The following is an 18,684-nucleotide window of genomic DNA, read 5'->3' as shown; positions in this document are numbered from 1 at the left end:
ACTGCATACCATGGTTGGCAAGGTCAATCCAGAACCACTAGAGACACCAGGCCAGGATGTGTCGCTGTCCGGCGGATAACCAACCAGAGTCCATGGAGAAAACATCATAGAGGCACTCGTGAGCTAGCCAGGGCCAAACCAGGGCATCCGGCCCCAGCTTCCTCTTAGGTTGTCCATCAAAAAGGCACCCGGCCTTCGAGATCTCTGCTGAAGCCAACAAGACCCTCTGGGGCAACTCCAGCTCTTGTAAGATCAGACAGAATGCCTCCTGTGAAAAAGACCATGCTCCTGAGACCAGGAGCTGTCAGCTAATGAAGACTGCCGGAACATTGTCACTCCCGATTGCCTCTCTGCTGCAGCTTCACAGAGAAGCTCTGCCAGAATGTACTAAGAACTTGAATGAGATAATAAAGGTCGCCTGGCACCACAGCCACACCAACCGATACCAGTGGAGGATACCTCACTCCCTCATCACTAGGGAGGGCTGCGTGCTGGAAAACCTGCGCTACAGCAGAATCTACCTCAGGCTGTTCAGAACTGCCAAAAATCAGGATTCAGGTAATAAAGCATAGACATAGCTTTGGCAGATTGGAAAGAGCTTTCCAGGGATCACATTGTTCTGAAATCAGATCAAGGAGCCGTGGCCTGAATGGAAAAGGGCACAGAACAATCCAGTATCGAAGCCAGAGAATTGGAAGGTGGAAAATCCAAATGGAGCTCTTCCAGAACATCAGCCATAAAGAGGCAGATAGCAGCCCGCTGCAAATGTGAAGAAGGATCAGCACCTCCAAATCCGGACGCTCAGGGCGGCCGAAGAGACCAGACTCAGCAAAGGCATCAGCCAGATCCAAGGCATGAATCATAAAAACTGCATGGCAACTATTACAATTGAGGTCAGGCACGGCCAAATAAGAGAGCTCCTGAACAGGAAGCTTCGCCACAGACCGAAAAAGCCCCGACACGGGTCAAATGAGCAGAGTCTGAGGATATGCTGTTCAGAGGGGCCAAATAAACTCCAGTGAAAAGGCCCACTCTGCAACCATGGCAGGGCTCTGTTGAGGTACATACGTCACGTCAAAAGAGTCCACAGACTGGTAACTCAGGCATACTGCGCCAGATTCTAGAACGGCCTCTAGGCAAAATTTTCTTCAGAAGGCATGGACCCAGGCCTGCTCCCTAGCTCAGGAAGACACAGAGGAGGTGAAGACCAAAGCTCCTGCCCCTTCTCCGGCATGCGATACACAATTACTGATCTGGTGCCCATCCAGCACAATCAATGACCACATTCAATAGATAAGGGCTGGGGAGTCCATCCCAATTGATTTTGAGCCAAATCTAGGGGGTTTTGAGGCAGAAATAAGATGGCCACCACAAATACACACCAAAAACAGCAAAAATAAACAAAATTTGGAAAAAAATAGCAATTTGGGGTCTGGGAAGGTGGAGGGAACCTAAACCCTACCTTCAAACTGTGAAAAATGACTTGTTTTACAAGCCATCCCCGAAGTTCCCATAGGAAATAATGGAGGTACTCACAGACTCTGCAGTGCCATACTTATCAGCGATTTTAACAGCAGCTGAATGGAGAGAAAGGACTTTCTGCCTCAGAAACTTATCCAAATGACCAGAATGGAAGATCTTTGGACTGCCAGCTGGCTGGACACAGACTATGACTTCTGCCCCCATGAATCCTCATCCACACGGTCGGGGAAAGGAAAGGGTGAAATCTGGGTGGGTTTTGCTCCAGACGCATACGGCCTATGCTTGAAACCTGTGACAAGGTCGCTGCCAGCAGATTCCCAGGGGAGGGGACCCTGAATCTATAAATGGTGGCACACAGCAGGCTCCACAGATCCACCAGAGTTTCTCTGTAAAGCTGCAGTCTGGCACCACGGGACTGCGACCTTTTCTCCAACGGGACCACCGGGAAAGGGTCTCAAGGCACTGAAGCCACTGAAAAACAAACTTTTAAGCAAAATAAATAAGAAATAGAAGCAGAGCAACTGCAAAAGACTTCTGCACGGACTGCTTGCAGAAAGTGAAACTGGATTTGTTCATCAGCTGTGGGGGGAGGGGAACATTTGATCAGAAAAGTTGTGGATTTCTGCAATACCCGGATTGCGGGTTGGGACTGAACACCTAGCGAATGGAAATCTGGAAGGGAAGTAATAGAAATTGTTTTTAAATTATGTAGGTTGATTGTAAACTGCTCAGTTTTTGTAAGGGGTATATAAATATTTTATAACTTGGGAAATGTATTGTGGGGATATGTCAAGGTTCCTTGCTTTCCCCAATACTGTTTTTTAATCTTTCAGAATTCAATACAATCACAAATAAGTTGTGACAACAGAAAAAATATACAAGGTAAAACAAAACTAACCCCCTCTTCTACAAAGCTGCGCTAGCAGCTGCCACGCGGCAACAGCCCTGAAGCCCTTTAAATCTCTATGGGCTTCAGGGCCATTACCGTGGGGCTTTGTAGCAAAGATAAATAATCATATATTTGTCCTATATTTCAGCATTTATTGCTCACTCTCGCCACAGTAATTAGAGTCCAAAGCAGTTTACAATAAAATAAAAAAATCTGGTCAAATATGAAGTCATGCCTAGAAGGAGATGAATGTGCTTCTCAGCATTCTTATGCGATACCACCCCCAATGGATGAGACTTGGAGGAAGATGCTGAGTTGCAGCTCTGAAGATAGTCCAATGGTTGAAACTTTCTACTCAGTGGTGATTAATTTATCATGGATAAGTCTGACTCAATATGAGATTACATTGTTATCTAAGGGTATTTCTTTTGTCCCCTCCACGAGATTCAATGATTTTCAATTTAACACAGATTTTGAGTGTTTCATCAGAAGTTTACAGTTAAAAGTATTTTTCTTCGATCAAGATCCAGTAAATGACCACATTATCTTGAATCCAGTATCCTCTTGGTGCCCTCCTGGACCTTTGGATGCTACTTTAAATATTTTTAAACAATGCTTCATGAGAGATATGGAGCATAATATATCAGTGGAAAAGAGGAAATATCACAATTTATCTCAGATGCAATGGATGGCACTTAGAAATTTGAGGGATGATGTGAAAGTAACAGAGTAATAAGATGTGGGAAATGGGTAAGTAGGGTAGTGATATTTTGATTGACAGCTCTGGGGGTCTCAGTGACCTTCGGGGCAGTAAGAAAAATGGGTTAGGCATATAAAAGTTAAATATATTGGAGCATTCGAGTGCAAGCACAGATAACTGATGAAAGCAATAATATAAAGTTGGCACTTGGCGTTTTGATTTTATTAATTTCTATCGCCATTTAGCCAGGAGCAACTTGATTGGAAATTTTTTTTTAACGCCAATGTTGACAGCATAGGTGTTTGTTTGAATAATTCATGCTCGTCATTCTCATTGTGCATACCACCATTTTGCTGATGGTAGCCCTGGGAGAGATAGTGATCGGCGGTTGAATAAGGTATTGTGTTGAATCAGTTTCTCTGCAAAACCTTTTGAACTATTTAGGGTACAGACTGAAGGTTTGTCGAGTATGTTAAAAAGTTAAAAGTTTAAAATAATTAAGCTCTGGAATGTGTTGCCAGAGGTTATAGTAAGAGTGGATAACAGAACTTGTTTTAAGAAAGGTTTGGACAATTTCCTGGAGGAAAAATCCACAGTCTGTTATTTAGACAAACATGGAGGAAGCCACTGCTTGCCTTGGATTGGTAGCATGGAATGTTGCTAATATTTGGGGCTTTGTCAGGTACTAGTGACCTGGATTGGCCACCATGAAGATGGGATACTGGTCTAGATGGACCACTGGTCTGACCCAGTAAGGCTATTCCAATGAAAGATGTTTTCTGCCTAATTCTGGTTTCAGGATTAATATATTGTGAAGCGCTGAGAACCAACTATTTGCATTGAATGATCCTGTAATCTTTGATGTTTATATAAGTTTAGTTTGCTTTATTTTATGTATGTTACTATTTGTAAAGCCGCCTAGGAATAGGCAGTTGAGAAATTTTTAAAATAAATGTATGTTCTTATGGCACTAGCTATGTGAGATTTAGACTGCTTTACCTCTGTAGTCCTCCTAATTCCAGCACTTTACAAGCCTCAAACATGTTAAATATATTTCAAACTCACTCCTGGTTTACAGAAATCTTGCTAAAAGTTCAACGACGATGGAGAAGTGAGAAAGCAAAAGAAGAGGCTCACAAGAAAACCAGTGACAGAACCAGCATGATAAACTACTTGTGAACCTCTGCCAATACTACAGAAACCATGGAAGACAAGATTGATAAGATTCAAATCTCTAACTGCATGTCAGTCCAACTCATCCAGGTGGACAAACTTGAGCAAGTCACCATTTCACTGAAATCATTTGACAGAGAGAAAAGACCTGGGCTAGAGTGTGGTATGTTGAATACAGAAAAAAAAGAGAGACTTTAGTACTCTCCCAAGAATCAATTTCAATCAAGGATACTGATATACACACTCCATAAGAGTTTAACACAACTTAATTTGACAAGAATCCCAGAAATGCCCACAGGTTGAGAACAGCACAAGCAGGCAGTCACCACCAGTTATGGGCAGATTAATAATCTATGCTGACAAGAGGGCAGAGTTCCAGAACTACTAGTTCATCAACTTTTGCATGATAAGGCATGCCAGTATTCAAAAGACAGCTCCTTTACAGTAACAGCCAAGAAAAGAAATGTCATCTTACTTTGTAAATAGTTTAAAAGAAAAAAGCTGTATTTTCTCTGTGAGGACTAAATATTTCTGTGGGACAGTTTAAGATTTTTAGATGCCCTTCTCAAGTAGTGCAGCGGTTGTCCATACTGTTTACCAGCTGCCGGGAAGAGGGGGGGGGTGGAGTTAGGAGTCAGTGGTGCATCCTGATTGCAGTCAGCGCTGCCTTTGGTCCCAGTCCTGGGCCCATAAACCAGCCAGCAATAATGAAGCCAGAAGCTAGGGGGGCCTACCCTCTCACAAAGTCGCTATAGGCTCTTCAGGTCTCGATCCCGCCTTAAAAACAGAAGTAACTTCAGAGGGAGGCAGGATCGAGATCGCATGGACTGCTGCAGCTGCTGCTGGGAGGAATCAGCTGCCTGCCTCACATGTTGGGTCTGTCCCTGACATGTGACTGCATTTCCCACAGCCAGACTCCTAGGTAGGTTTAAATTTTAATATTTTTAAACTGGGAAGGGTCCAAGACTCTGACTGGTTCAGAAACCAAAGGCCTTTCCAATGGGAGTACTTTAGGTGCCTGGGCCAATAAGAGCCTTAGGCCCCTCCCAGGATGCACCGGGAAGGGGAAGGCCTGCTATTTTGAAGGGGAAGGCCTGCTAGCAGGAGGGAGTGGGCATCCCTCCTGCTGTCACCTGAATTAATCCACTCAAAGATTTCTCAAACTATTGTTTAAATTTATATCATGCTTTATGAAGAAGCTTATAATACTTTTAAGAGACGCAAGGGGAATCTCAGAATGCCACTTGTCTGCTTGTTGATTCCTGCAGTACAATGTGGCAGCACTCATCACTGGCTCACCCAAATGTGTTCTCTGTTCTATTCTAATCTCTTTTATTCTTCACACTGTTTCTAATTCTAATTTTTCATACTGTTTCTGTGCTGTTTAATAAATAAATATGCTAATATCTTTAAAGTCATGATAAATTATTGAAATGACTAAGAAAACATATGGAAGAGATAAAAATTCAATGAATTGAGATTCTGGAAATGACTTTAAAGATATTAGCATATTTATTTATTAAAGAGCACAGAAACAGTGTGTGTGGGGGAGGGGGGGGGGGAGGATAACAACCCTCAAACCTGGTACCAGCTTACCATTAATTACTTCACAGACTTGTCTGGAGAGCAATGTTGGAAGCCCATTACAAGCTCCACCCAAAGCTGCAAACAATTGCTCAACTACCACAGGGACCAATCAACAAGGCTATTAAGAACATCCCAAAACAACTGAAGGCCTGTGCTAAAGCTATGGGTGAACACTTTGGGGCTGATTCTATAAGCGGCACTTGTTCCGTGCCAATCACAGACAGGCCAAGTATGCCCTAAAGACTTGGTTGATTACATTACATTACATTAGGGATTTCTATTCCGCCATTACCTTGCAGTTCAAGGCGGATTACAAAAGAATTATCAAGGATGTATTACAACAAGAACTTACCAGAAAAAAAAAAGTTTGGTCATTTTCAAAGAGAGTAAGAAATGAGTATGGTTATTTGTTTGGGGTAGTTAGCTTTAGTGAGAACTGGTGTTTGAAACTTGTGGTGTTATTTCTTTTTTCAGGGCTTTCTTGAAGAGTATGGTCTTTATTTCTTTTCTAAAAGTCTTGTAGTCGAGGGATGCTGTCAGTAGATTGGTGATTTGGTTGTCTAGTTTGGCTGCTCGGGTGGCCAGGAGGCCATCATATAGTTTTTTTCCGTTTGACCTCCTTAATTGGGGGGTATGAGAATGGGGTGTGAGTTTTCCTATGTCTGGTTGAGGTGTTGTGGATGAGGCGGTTATTCAGGTAGTTTGGACTGTCTCCGTATAAAGTCTGAAATAGTAGACAGTAGAATTTAAATTGTATTCTTGCTGGGATTGGAAGCCAATGCGATTTGAGATATGCTTCTGTAATGTGGTCATGTTTCTTTAATGAGCAGATGAATCTTAGTGCTGTGTTTTGGATAGTTTGTAGTTGTTTTGTTATTGTTGTAGGGCAAGGGAGATAGAGGATGTTACAGTAGTCAAGTAGGCCTAGTATTAGGGACTGAACTATGAGCTGGAATTGTGTTTTCTTGAAGAATTTCCGAACTTTTGTCTTAAGTTTCTCATGACTGAGAAAGATTTTTGTATTGTTTTATTGATTTGCGGTTGCATGGTGCAGCATCTGTCGATTGTTATTCCTAGTAGTTTTAGGGTGGCTTGTATGGGGTAGTTGATTGCGTTGATTTCAATGTTGGTTATGGTTGGTATTTTGTTGTTTTCTAGGAGGATGAATTTAGTTTTATCTGGGTTCAATTTCAGTTTGTGATCTTTCATCCAGGTTGCTACTGATTTTAGTGTTTGGTATATTGTGTTTGTAATGGAGAGTTTTGGTTGATCGAAGGGTATGAGAATGGTAATGTCATCTGCATAGCTGTAGGAGGTTATGCCTTGTTTGTCCAAGTGAGAGCTGAGGGAGGTTGTATAGAGATTGAAGAGAGTCGGGGATAGAGGGGATCCTTGGGGAACTCCACAAGGGTTTGACCAAGGTTCAGATTTTTGTTTGTATGATTTTACTCTATAGGTTCTTGACTTAATGAATCCTTCAAACCATGTCTATACTTTATCTGTGATGCCTATTGTATTTAGGATTTGTAGTAGTATGTTATGGTCCACCAGGTCGAACGCAGCGGTCAGGTCTAGTTGTATGAGCATCATTTTTTTTCCTGTGCTGAGATGTTGTCTGGCTGTGTCCATGAGAGATCCTAGTAGTGTTTCTGTGTTGAAGTTGTTTCTGAAGCCGGATTGTGTGGGATGGAGTATGTTATGGTTTTCTAGGCAATTGGAGAGGAATTTGGCAACTAGTCCTTCTATTATTTTGACTTAAGAGTGGAATAGAGGCAATGGATCTGTAGTTGGCTGTTTGGTCTATCAGTCCTTTGGGGTCTTTGAGGATCGGGGTGATGCTGATTTCGCTGAGGTTGGTTGGGTAGTGGCCGTTTATTAGCGAGATTTGTATCCAATTTAGAATAAGAGCGTGGAATTTTGTGCTGGATGTTTTTAAGAGATATGGTGGACAGTTGTTGAGGTCACAGGATGCATGGCTGTATTTTCTGTAGTATTTGTTGAATTCGCGCCATTGAATGTTGGGGAATTGAGACCATATTCTGTCTGCTGCAGTAGAATCTCTATCTGTAGGGAGAATTGTGAATTCGTTAGGATGGGTAGAGGTGTCATTGAGGGAAGCTCTTGCATTAGTAATTTTATTTTGGAAGTGTTCTGCTAATAAAGTGGCTGAGGGAGGGTTGTATTGTTAGTGGTCAGGTAGGGTTTGGTGTCAGTTAGGGTTTTTAGAATTTGGAATAGTTTTTTGGTGTCTTGGGTTTCAGTGCCTATTAGGTTGGTGTAGTGTGCTTTTCTCTTGTCCTTTAATTGTGATTTGTATTGTTTGTTGATTTTTTTCCAGGCGCATTTTGTATGATTCGAGTTCGATTTTCTCCATTTTCTTTCTAGTCGTCTATATTGTCTTTTGAGTTGTAGCAGGTCGGAGTCGATATCCTGCTGGTTCTGGTTTTGGTTTGCAGTGGGGCTAGATCATCAAGGGTATTGGAGCCTAATCTTTCCCATTGTAAGATGAAGTCCTTGGGATTGTTTTCTAGAATTGTTTCATCTATTTTAGACCAGAATATGGAAGGTTCGATGTGTTTGCGTGAGGTGTATGTTACTTTATTGAGTTTAGTTATAGTTTTTTTGTTGTTTTTGGTCCAGTTGATGTTGAAGGTGTAAGTATAGTGGTCTGACCAGATGGATCTGGACCATGTTCCGTTAGATGTATGAATTTCTGTTAAAGATGGTTGGTGGGTCATGAAGGCTGCGATATCAAGTTGGTGGCCTTTTTCATGAGTTGTTTGTGGATTTAACATTTGGAAGGATAAGGCTTTGAGAAATGAGAGAAAGTTGTCTACTTGTTTGGATGATTGATCTTCTAGGTGTAGATTTAGGTCTCCTAGGAGTAGGCTGTAGGTTGCTATTAGTGAGTTTTGGTATATGAAGTCTTCCACTTCGGTTCTTGCTAAAGACCAGTTTCCCGGCGCTATGTAGCAGAGCATGCAGTTTAGTGTGTCTTTTAGTGTGGTGCTTGAGAGTTGGCAAGCTAATAGGTCCATGTAAGGGTTAGATGTTTCTTCAGTTATATTAAGGGTTAGGTCTTGTTTGATTAAGATTGCTAGGCCTCCGCCTCTTTTTTTTTCTCTACAGACCACTGTAATTTCGTATCCTTGTGGGCAGACTTCAGTTATTCTGGGGTCCGTGTCAGAAATTAGCCAGGTTTCTGTGAGGAAAAAGACAATCCAGGTTTTCGTGTGTTATCCAGGTTTTTATAAGCTCTGTTTTTGGACCTAGCGCTCTGATATTTAAATAGGCGCATTTGAGTGTGGATATCTCTGTGTGATAGTTGCGAGTTGTGTTTGGGTATATAAGTGATTTGGGGTGCCGGTGTGGTTTAGTCTTAGTTTGTGTTGGTCTTCTTCCCCATGCTGTGGTAATGGAGTGTAGAGTGTTAGATTGTAGGTTTGAGTTTCTTTCACTTGATGTTCTCTTATTTTGGAAGAGAGATTTATTTATATCTGTAGCGGGTGTAGGGAGGAGGTTATTTGCTGCTGTCTTCCCGCTGGTTAAGAGAAGGATTAACAGTAGGAAGTGCTGGACTCGTGAGGTTAGCTTCATTTTTTTTTTTTTGTTGGTTGGTGGTAGTTGGTGGAAGGGTCTTTGGTGGTTTGATTGCTGTTTTTCAATTGGTTTTATTTATTTATTTATTTTTTGTAGTGTTGTGGGGGTGGATCACTTCTTGGTCGCTTCGCAAAGGCACTATGAGCGCCTTCGACAGCGCGCTGTTAGGCGCTGAGTCTTTTATTGGATCAGCGTAATCCCGTCGGGTGGGGGGAGGGGCGGAGTGCGCTCCCACGCCGGCAAGCCTCCCTGTCAGCTCCTGGATCCAACGATGTCGGGTCGACAGAGTAAATTAAATTAAAAACAAACAAACAAAAAAAACGGGTACTGGGAGACTTGCTTACTGGCTGAGCCTTCCAACTGGCTCAGTGTAGTCCCTTCGGGTGGGGGGAGGGGCGGAGTGCGTTCCCACACCGGCAAGCCTCCCTGTCTGCTCCTGGGTCCAGCGATGTCGGCAGCAAAGTAAATTAAATTAAAACAAAAACGGGTGCTGGGAGACTCGCTGAGCCTTCCAACTGGCTCAGCGTAGTCCCGTCGGATGGGGGGAGAGGCGGAGTGTGCTCCCACGCCGGCAAACCTCCCTGTCTGCTCCTGGGTCCAGCAATGTCAGCAGCAAATTAAATTAAAACAAAAACGGGTGCTGGGAGACTCGCTGAGCCTTCCAACTGGCTCAGAGTAGTAAACATGACCACCATCTGGGTCACAGCCCATATCATCCTTAATTTTCATTAACAGGAACTTGTTAAAGCCAAAACCTGTGTTTCCATTGTTAATGCCTCATTTGTTCAAACCCTTGGATATTTCACTTTTTCAGCCTAGGGAATAAGTCTCATCTCATTCTTTAATCAAGCTACCCAGGGAATGTGTTTTATTTTATATTCTCTACAGCAGGGGCATCAAACCTTGGCCCTTGCTAGATCACATTTTCAGGATTTCCCCAAATGAATATGTATGAGATCTATTTGCATACAATGAAAAGTGCATGCAAATAGATCTCATAAAAATAGTCTTACTGGGTCAGACCAATGGTCCATCAAGCCCAGCAGCCCGTTCTCAAGGTGGCCAATTCAGGTCCCTAGTACCTGGTCAAAACCCAAGGAGAAGCAACATTCCATGCTACTGATCCAGGGCAAGCAGTGGCTTCCCCCATGTCTTTCTCAATAACAGACTTTATACCAGGGATGGGCAACTCCGGTCATCGAGGGCCAGAATCCAGTTGGGTTTTCAGGATTTCCCCAATGAATATGCATTGAAAGCAGTGCATGCAAATAGATCTCCTGCATATTTGCATGCACTGCTTTCAATGCATATTCATTGGGGAAATCCTGAAAACCCGACTGGATTCTGGCCCTCTAGGACCGGAGTTGCCCACCCCTTGCTTTAGACTTTTCCTCCAAGAAATTGTCCAAACCTTTCTTAAAACCAGCTACGCTATCCACTCTTACCACAACCTCCGGCAATGTGTTCCAGAGCTAACTATTCCGAGTGAAAAAAATATTTCCTCCTATTGTTTCATTGGAGAAATCCTGAAAACCTAACTGGATTGTGGCCCTCGAGGACCGACACTGATCAGCCCTGCTCTACAGATTACTTTAATACAGGGGTCTCAAAGACCCTCCATGAGGGCCGCAATCCAGTTGGGTTTTTAGGATTTCCCCAATGAATATGCACGAGATCTGTGTGCATGCATTGCTTTCAATGCATATTCATTGGGGAAATCTTGAAAACCCGACTGGATTGCGGCCCTCAAGGAGGGACTTAGAGATCCCTGCTTTACTACATATTATGCAATGAGTCACTGTCCAGGGACCATTCATTGGAGAAGCTCAGATCTGGGTGGGGTGTAAGGAGGGAGGGTTCACCTGAAAGCAGCATTTACAGTTATGGCAGAAGCAAGGGAGCACATTTCATTGCTCAGTGGTGACAGCTAGGATTCTGGAAATTGTCACCACTGAGCAATGAAACGTGCTCCCTTGCTTCTGCCATAATTGTGAATGCTGCTTCCAGCTGAACTCTCCCTCCTTTCACCCAACCTCACCCTATCCCAGATCTGAGCCAGGGATCAAACCCCTCCATATGGCAGTGCACAGTGCTGTCATTGAATCATTAAGTTGATTCAAAACTAGTTCTGAATGAAGCTATCTATTTGCTTACGTACAAACATCTGTTCTTACTCAAGCTACCCTAGAAAAGCTGACTGTGCACTACATCTGGCACTTCATACCTTGGGCACAGCAGATTGGAAGACAATATTCTTCACAGGCTGCGGTGCTGTGCTGATCATAGAGATCACTACCACCAAAATATCAGGCCTGTCTGGTGGAGAGTCACAGGCAAAGTGGAACAGGACTCGGAAGCTGTTCTGGTCATAGACAGTCACTGGGAGGATACTGCCTGCAAAAAAGGGACACAAATAATATTAAATCAGATTTCTAATTAGAAACTCACACATGGAACCATTATCTGATTTTTATCAGTCTAGGTTCGGTAGGCATCCTGAGCCCACTGACTCACCCTTGTATATTTCTTCTTTCTTTGTAATGCCTAGTAATACTTCATATACATATTACATCACAGTGGGGGTTAAAGGCAAAACCGGCCAGCGAATAACTTTAGGGCCGACTGACCCACCCCTGCCTCTCTCTCACTTCTCCGCACATTACTTTTAAGCCTGGTGGTCTAGCAGTGAAGCAGAGCAGGAGTGATCTTCATAAGTTCCTGCCCTGTGCAGAGCAGTTAACAAAAATGGCCACCGTGAGTTCCTGCTGTAGTCTCACGGCAGCCATTTTTGGTTGTAGCTCTGCACAGGGCAGGAGCATAGAAGATCATCCCTGCCCCGCTTCACTGCTAGAACACTAGGCTTTAAAAATAAGGTGTGGAAAGGTCCGGGAGGCAGGGTGGATCAGGGTTTAAAAACTCACAAATAACTAAAGATGCAAGTCCTAAACCTGCGAATATGGAAGAGGGGTGGGGGGGTGTCTGTATTTACTGCAATAAGCATGAATATTCTCATTATGGCCTTGTGGTGTCATTGCACATTTGTCCCAACTGTGTTGCTTGTATGTCAATACTTGTTTTTATCCCTAGCTTTATTATTGCAAATTGACCTGCTGTTTCAAAATGAGAGCAGATCAGGCAAGTCAAATTACTCTAAGCTGGATAACAAATGCCAGTTCAGCAGAGTGTACAGGGAGAAGGACCATGCCAATGTGGCTGGATTAAGTTAGTTAAATCCCTAATTATAGATAGCAGTAATAAAGCGACATTACCAAGCAATGGGATTGGGAGACTAGAGAATGACATAGGAATAGTTTCTTCCCATTCCCTTAACAGTACAAAATCTCATTTGGACAAAAAGTGAGCAATAAAGCTGTAGTTTTATCATGTACATGAAGTGTTAGAGTTTGAGGGGATAGGGTAGGGATGGACAAACTTTATCCCTGTGCCATTCTCTATTAGAAACCCACTAGCATCTAAATCAGGGGTGTCCAACCCGCAACCCATATGCGGCACAGCAAGGTGTTTCATGTGGCCCAGCTTGAAGGCTATGTGGGTTTTTGTTCATTGCTGCCCCCGGGTGTTTACCTTCTGGCCGGCTTCCTCCTCCTTCATGCCGCAGTCGTTTCTCTGCATAAAGCTGTGGGTGATGGCTTCTCGTGCATCCCGTGGCTGAGCCGGAAGCCTTCTCTCAGACGTTGAAGTCAGAGAGAAGGCTTCCGGCTCAGCCGCGGGACACACTTAGGAGCTGCTGTCTGCGGCTTTGTGCAGAGAAACGACTGTGGCAGTGAGGAGAAGGGAGCCGGCCAGAAAGTAAACACCCGCTGGAGGAAGGCATGAACTTAAGGCACAGAATGGAGGGAGGGAGGGAGCACAAACTTCGGACAAATGATGGAAAGAATGAGGGAGGGGGCATGAACTTGGGACACAGAATGAGGGGAAGGAAGGAGGGGAGCATAAGCCATAGGATGGAAGAATGGAGGGAGTGAGGGAAAGAAATACTGAGGTGAGGGAGGAAATAGAAAGAGAGAATTGGGTGCCTGAGAGAGGAAAAGAGTTGGTGCACATGGGCAGATGAAGAAAGAGGAGAATTGTTGGGCACAGGGAGGGGGAGAGAATTATTGGACATTGGTGGGAGAGGAGTGAGGTAGAGATGCATGGGGAAGAGAGAGATATGAGAGGGAGTAATGTTGGATGTGGTGGTGGTGTAGAGAGAACAGTAGGATGGACGGGAAAGAATGCAAGAGGGTCATCAAGGAGATGGAGAAGGTGGGAAGAATACCAGGATCCTAGTTACATACAAATTCAACTTAACAACCGTTTTAAAAAAATGGAACCGGTTCTTAACCGGGGACTGCCTGTACTGCTTTTGTGCAGCTTGTGGTGTGTGGCCTCTAGTGTGCGGCCTCTTAGGCTGGTGCAATTTATTAAGATTTCAAGAGGGTATGAGAGCTGAGTTTGGAGAGCTTTGATGAACCTAACACCCAATAAAATGCAAAAAAAAAGTCATTTATAATAAAAAAAAATCTCCTGCAACCGATTGCGATTTGTAATGGGGCAGTTCTACAGGAGAGGGGTAGATTTTTTTCAATGAAATATTCATTAAAATGCTGAGGGTCAACACAAAGATGGGCCTAGCGTTACTGAATATCTCATAGGCTGCTATTATTTATAAATTTGTAAAAAGAATCTTAAGCTCACTGTAAAAGATCTACCCCTAACTTGCAGCAGAGCTGTCCCATCACAAGTCACAATCAGCTGCAGGAGATTTTTTTTTTAATTATTATAAATGACTTTTTTGCACTTTATTGGGTGTTAGGTTCACCAAGGCTCTCCAAATGGGGATGATGGGAATCCCGCAGGGATCCTGTGGGTTCCTCCTTTGGGTCATGGGAATTCCGTGGGGACACCCCCTAGGGTCACGGGGATTACATTACATTAGTGTTTTCTATCCCGCCAATACCTTTCAGTTCTAGGTGGTTTACAAAAAGAGTTGGCCTGGGCATTCCCAGAGAGCTTAGAGTTGATAGTGATCTTACACGAATTGAAGACTAGAATGAGCAATGGGATCTGGGGGAGGGTTTATAAGGTTTTTGTTAGCTCATTTGATAAATTTTTTGAAAAGTATAGTTTTCAGTTCTTTCCTTAATGTTTTGTAGTTGGTCGTCCTGGTCAGTTGCTTGGAGTGGTGGCAGCCTATTTTCGCTGCTCTGGTTGCTAGTAGTTAGTCATATAGTTTTTTGCTTTCTATGGATCCTGTGGGGTTGGAGGCAGCTGGAGCCGAGGGGCTTGTCTTCTTTTCCCGCCCTCTATCTGGCTTCGCTGTGCAGCGCTTCCAGAACGCCACCTGTAGCCGACCTGGAAGTTCCCCCCCCCCCCACCCCCTCCGACATCAGAGCCGACATTGGAAGGAGGCTTCACATCAGCCACGTGCAACATGCAGGGCTCACTGCCCTGCAAAGAAATGCTGTTGAAGGTACAGTCTTGCGGGAGGGGGGCAGAAAAGGAGGGAGGGAGTAAGCATGTGTGCGAGGAGGAAGTGCACTGGGACATTGGAGGGGCCCAAATGTGGGACACAGAAGGAAGGGAGGAAGTGTGTTTTTGGACACAAAAGCGGGAGGGGGCATGAACTTGGGAGAAAGCATGAAGGAAGGGAGGGAAAGAGATGCTGAGGTTGGGGAGGGAATAAAAAGGGAGAATTGTTTGGTCGTGAGTGTGTCAGTGAGAGGGAAAGAGATGGCGTACATGGGGAATGAAAGAAAGAGGAGACTTTTTGGTCATAGGGAAGGAATGAGGTACAGATGATAAGGAAGAGAAAGATGAAAGGGAGAAGTATTATGATGGAAAGGGAACAATAGGACAGATTGAAAGGGATGCAAGAGGGAGGAATGATGGACATAGTGGTGAAGGGAATGGAGGGAGAGATGTGGCATGGTGCTGGAGAGAGAACATAACATAAGAACATAAGAACTGCCATCTCCGGATCAGACCCATGGTCCATCGAGTCCGGCGATCCGCACACGCGGAGGCCCAGTCAGGTATACACCTGATGTAGTTTTAGTCACCCATATCCCTCTATGCCTCTCGTAAGGAGATGTGCATCTAATTTGCCTTTGAATTAAGGTGATAGAAGGAGAAATGTTGGGCATGGGGCTGGTGGCAAGGGGCGAAAGATGCTGCACATGGTCTGGGGGATGAGAGAGGGATAAATGCTGGACCATGGTAGGAGGAACCAATGGACAGCAACAGAAGAATTTGCAGAAGATGGGAAAGCGGAAAAAAGAAACTGAGATCAACTTGATGGAAAAATAAGTCTCCAGCCAACAAAGGTAAAAAACTGAATTTATTGACTAAAATATGTTAGCTTTGGGAAATGTCTTTGTGTTCAAAAGAAAAGGAAATGCATTTCTGGTTTTACTTCTAAAGTGTTGAAGTACTTGCTGACCCTTGCTGTGGCTGGTAGGGATCCCCAAGCACCGCCAGCAGAGGACCTCCTCTAGAGACTGACAGAACTTCCCTCCACCAAGCGCAGCAGTCGCTGGAGGCATGTATAAGCCACTGAGGTGCCAGCATCTGTGACTCAGGGACGCTACTGCTGCCTGCCAAGCTTGGCAAAATGGACCCTGGCCACCTGCATAGAAAGTCCTCAGCTGACATAGCTTGGGGGTCCTCATCAGCTGAGTATTTATATTTACATTAGAGGCTCTGGTAGAAACCTGTTTACAAAGTATGTATTCTTCCTAATTAATATTTCCAAATTAATAAAGTGTCTGCTTATTTGTAAATGGGTCTCTACCAGAGCCTTTAATTCAGTAGCATAATTAAATGAAAAGCACAGTTACTTACCGTAACAGGTGTTATCCAGGGACAGCAGGCAGATATTCTTAACGTATGGGTGACGTCACTGACGGAGCCCCGGTACAGACACTTTTAACTAGAAAGTTCTAGTTGGCCGCACCGCGCATGCGCGGGTGCCTTCCCGCTCGACAGAGGAGAGCGCGGTCCCCAGTTAAGATAAGCCAGCTAAGAAGCCAACCCGGGGAGGTGGGTGGGTCGTAAGAATATCTGCCTGCTGTCCCTGGATAACACCTGTTACGGTAAGTAACTGTGCTTTATCCCAGGACAAGCAGGCAGCATATTCTTAACGTATGGGTGACCTCCAAGCTAACAGAGAGGGAGGGGGGATGGTTGGCCATTAAGAAAATAAATGTTGTAACACAGATTGGCTGAAGTGTCCATCCCGTCTGGAGAAGGCATCCAGACAGTAGTGAGTAGAGAATGTGTGAACTGAGGACCAAGTGGCCGCTTTGCAGATCTCCTCGATGGGCGTGGAGCGGAGGAAAGCTACAGAAGCGGCCATAGCTCTGACCCTGTGGGCCGTGACAGCACCTTCCAGTGAGAGACCGGCCCGAGCATAACAGAACGCAATGCAGGCAGCAAGCCAGTTGGAAAGCGTCCGTTTGGAGACAGGACGACCTAGACGGTTAGGATCGAAGGTCAGAAAGAGCTGAGGAGACGAGCGGTGAGCCCTGGTACGGTCAAAGTAGTATGCAAGGGTACGCTTACAATCCAGCGTGTGTAACACCTGTTCCCCAGGATGAGAATGGGGTTTAGGGAAAAAGACAGGTAACACAATGGACTGGTTGAGGTGAAATTCCGAGACCACCTTGGGAAGGAATTTAGGATGGGTACGCAGAACCACCTTGTCATGGTGAAAAACAGTGAAAGGTGGGTCGGCAACCAGTGCATGCAGCTCACTAACCCTCCTGGCAGAGGTGATGGCAATGAGGAAAAGCACCTTCCATGTAAGAAATTTGAGTGAATTCGTGGCAAGAGGCTCAAAAGGAGGTTTCATGAGGGCGGATAAAACCACATTCAGGTCCCAGACGACTGGAGGAGGCTTTAGAGGTGGTTTGACATTGAAGAGGCCTCTCATGAACCGGGAAACCAGTGGATGAGCCGTGAGAGGTTTTCCGAGGATAGGCTCATGAAACGCAGTGATGGCACTGAGGTGGACTCTGATTGAGGTAGACTTGAGGCCAGCGTCTGACAGAGAGAGCAAATAGTCCAGAACAGTTTCCACCGCCAATGAGGTGGGATTGTGGTGATGTAGTAGACACCAAGAGGAGAACCGGGTCCATTTCTGATGGTAACACTGAAGGGTGGCCGGTTTTCTGGAGGCATCCAAAATACGACGAACAGGCTGAGATAGATTGTCCGGAGAGGTCAGCCCGAGAGAAACCAAGCTGTCAGGTGGAGCGAAGACAGATTGGGATGCAGTAGAGACTGATGCTGTTGTGTAAGTAGAGTAGGAAACACAGGAAGAGGAATGGGTTCCCTGGAGCTGAGCTGGAGCAGGAGGGAGAACCAGTGTTGGCGAGGCCACCGAGGGGCGATGAGAATCATGGTGGCTCTGTCCCTGCGGAGTTTGAATAACGTCCGTAACATCAGAGGCAGTGGAGGAAAGGCATAGAGGAACCGATCCGTCCAGTCGAGCAGGAATGCATCCGGGGCCAGACGGTGAGGAGAGAAGAGTCTGGAACAGAACTGGGGCAGCTGATGGTTGTGAGGAGCTGCAAAGAGGTCCACCTGAGGAGTGCCCCACTGAGCAAAGATGGAGCGGAGAGTGGGAGGATCCAGAGTCCACTCGTGAGGTTGAAGGATGCGGCTGAGATTGTCGGCCAGGGAGTTCTGTTCGCCCTGGATATAGACAGCCTTGAGGAAGAGACTATGGGCCGTGGCCCAGGTCCAGATACGGATGGCCTCCTGACAGAGGAGGGGAGATACGGTGCCACCTTGCTTGTTGATGTAGTACATGGCGACTTGGTTGTCTGTGCACAGGAGAAGAACCTGAGGGTAGAGAAGGTGCTGGAAGGCCTTGAGGGCATAGAACATGGCCCTGAGTTCCAGGAAGTTGATGTGATGCTGACGCTCCTGAGGGGTCCAGAGACCCTGGGTGCGAAGATCTCCCAGGTGAGCTCCCCATGCATAGGGGGAGGCATCCGTGGTTATGATCATGGAGTGAGGGGGTAGATGAAAGAGTAGACACCTGGAAAGATTTGAGGAGTTCAACCACCATTGAAGAGATTGCTGAAGAGATTGCTGAAGAGACGATGTCACAGAGATGGGATGAGAAAGCGGATCCGTGGTCTGTGACCATTGGTTGACTAGGGTCCATTGAGGTGTCCTGAGGTGGAGTCGCGCCAGAGGAAGCACATGGACCGTCGAGGCCATATGGCCCAGGAGGACCATCATC

General features: G+C 45.2%; 1 protein-coding gene across 2 annotated transcripts in view; it reads right to left on the bottom strand.

Annotated features, from left to right (window-relative positions):
* The window catches only part of GGA1 (golgi associated, gamma adaptin ear containing, ARF binding protein 1), a 139,133-nt gene that overhangs the window by 8,351 nt on the left and 112,098 nt on the right, over positions 1-18,684 (bottom strand). For both annotated transcript variants that reach the window (XM_033929907.1, XM_033929908.1), the window contains one exon: positions 11,656-11,825. In XM_033929907.1, coding sequence (XP_033785798.1) covers positions 11,656-11,825 — 170 coding nt within the window. The remainder of the gene's footprint in view (positions 1-11,655; positions 11,826-18,684) is intronic.

Source organism: Geotrypetes seraphini, chromosome 2 (assembly GCF_902459505.1).
Source record: "Geotrypetes seraphini chromosome 2, aGeoSer1.1, whole genome shotgun sequence".
Taxonomy (NCBI): Eukaryota; Metazoa; Chordata; class Amphibia; order Gymnophiona; family Dermophiidae; genus Geotrypetes; species Geotrypetes seraphini.
This window is presented reverse-complemented; position numbering and strand designations above follow the sequence as displayed.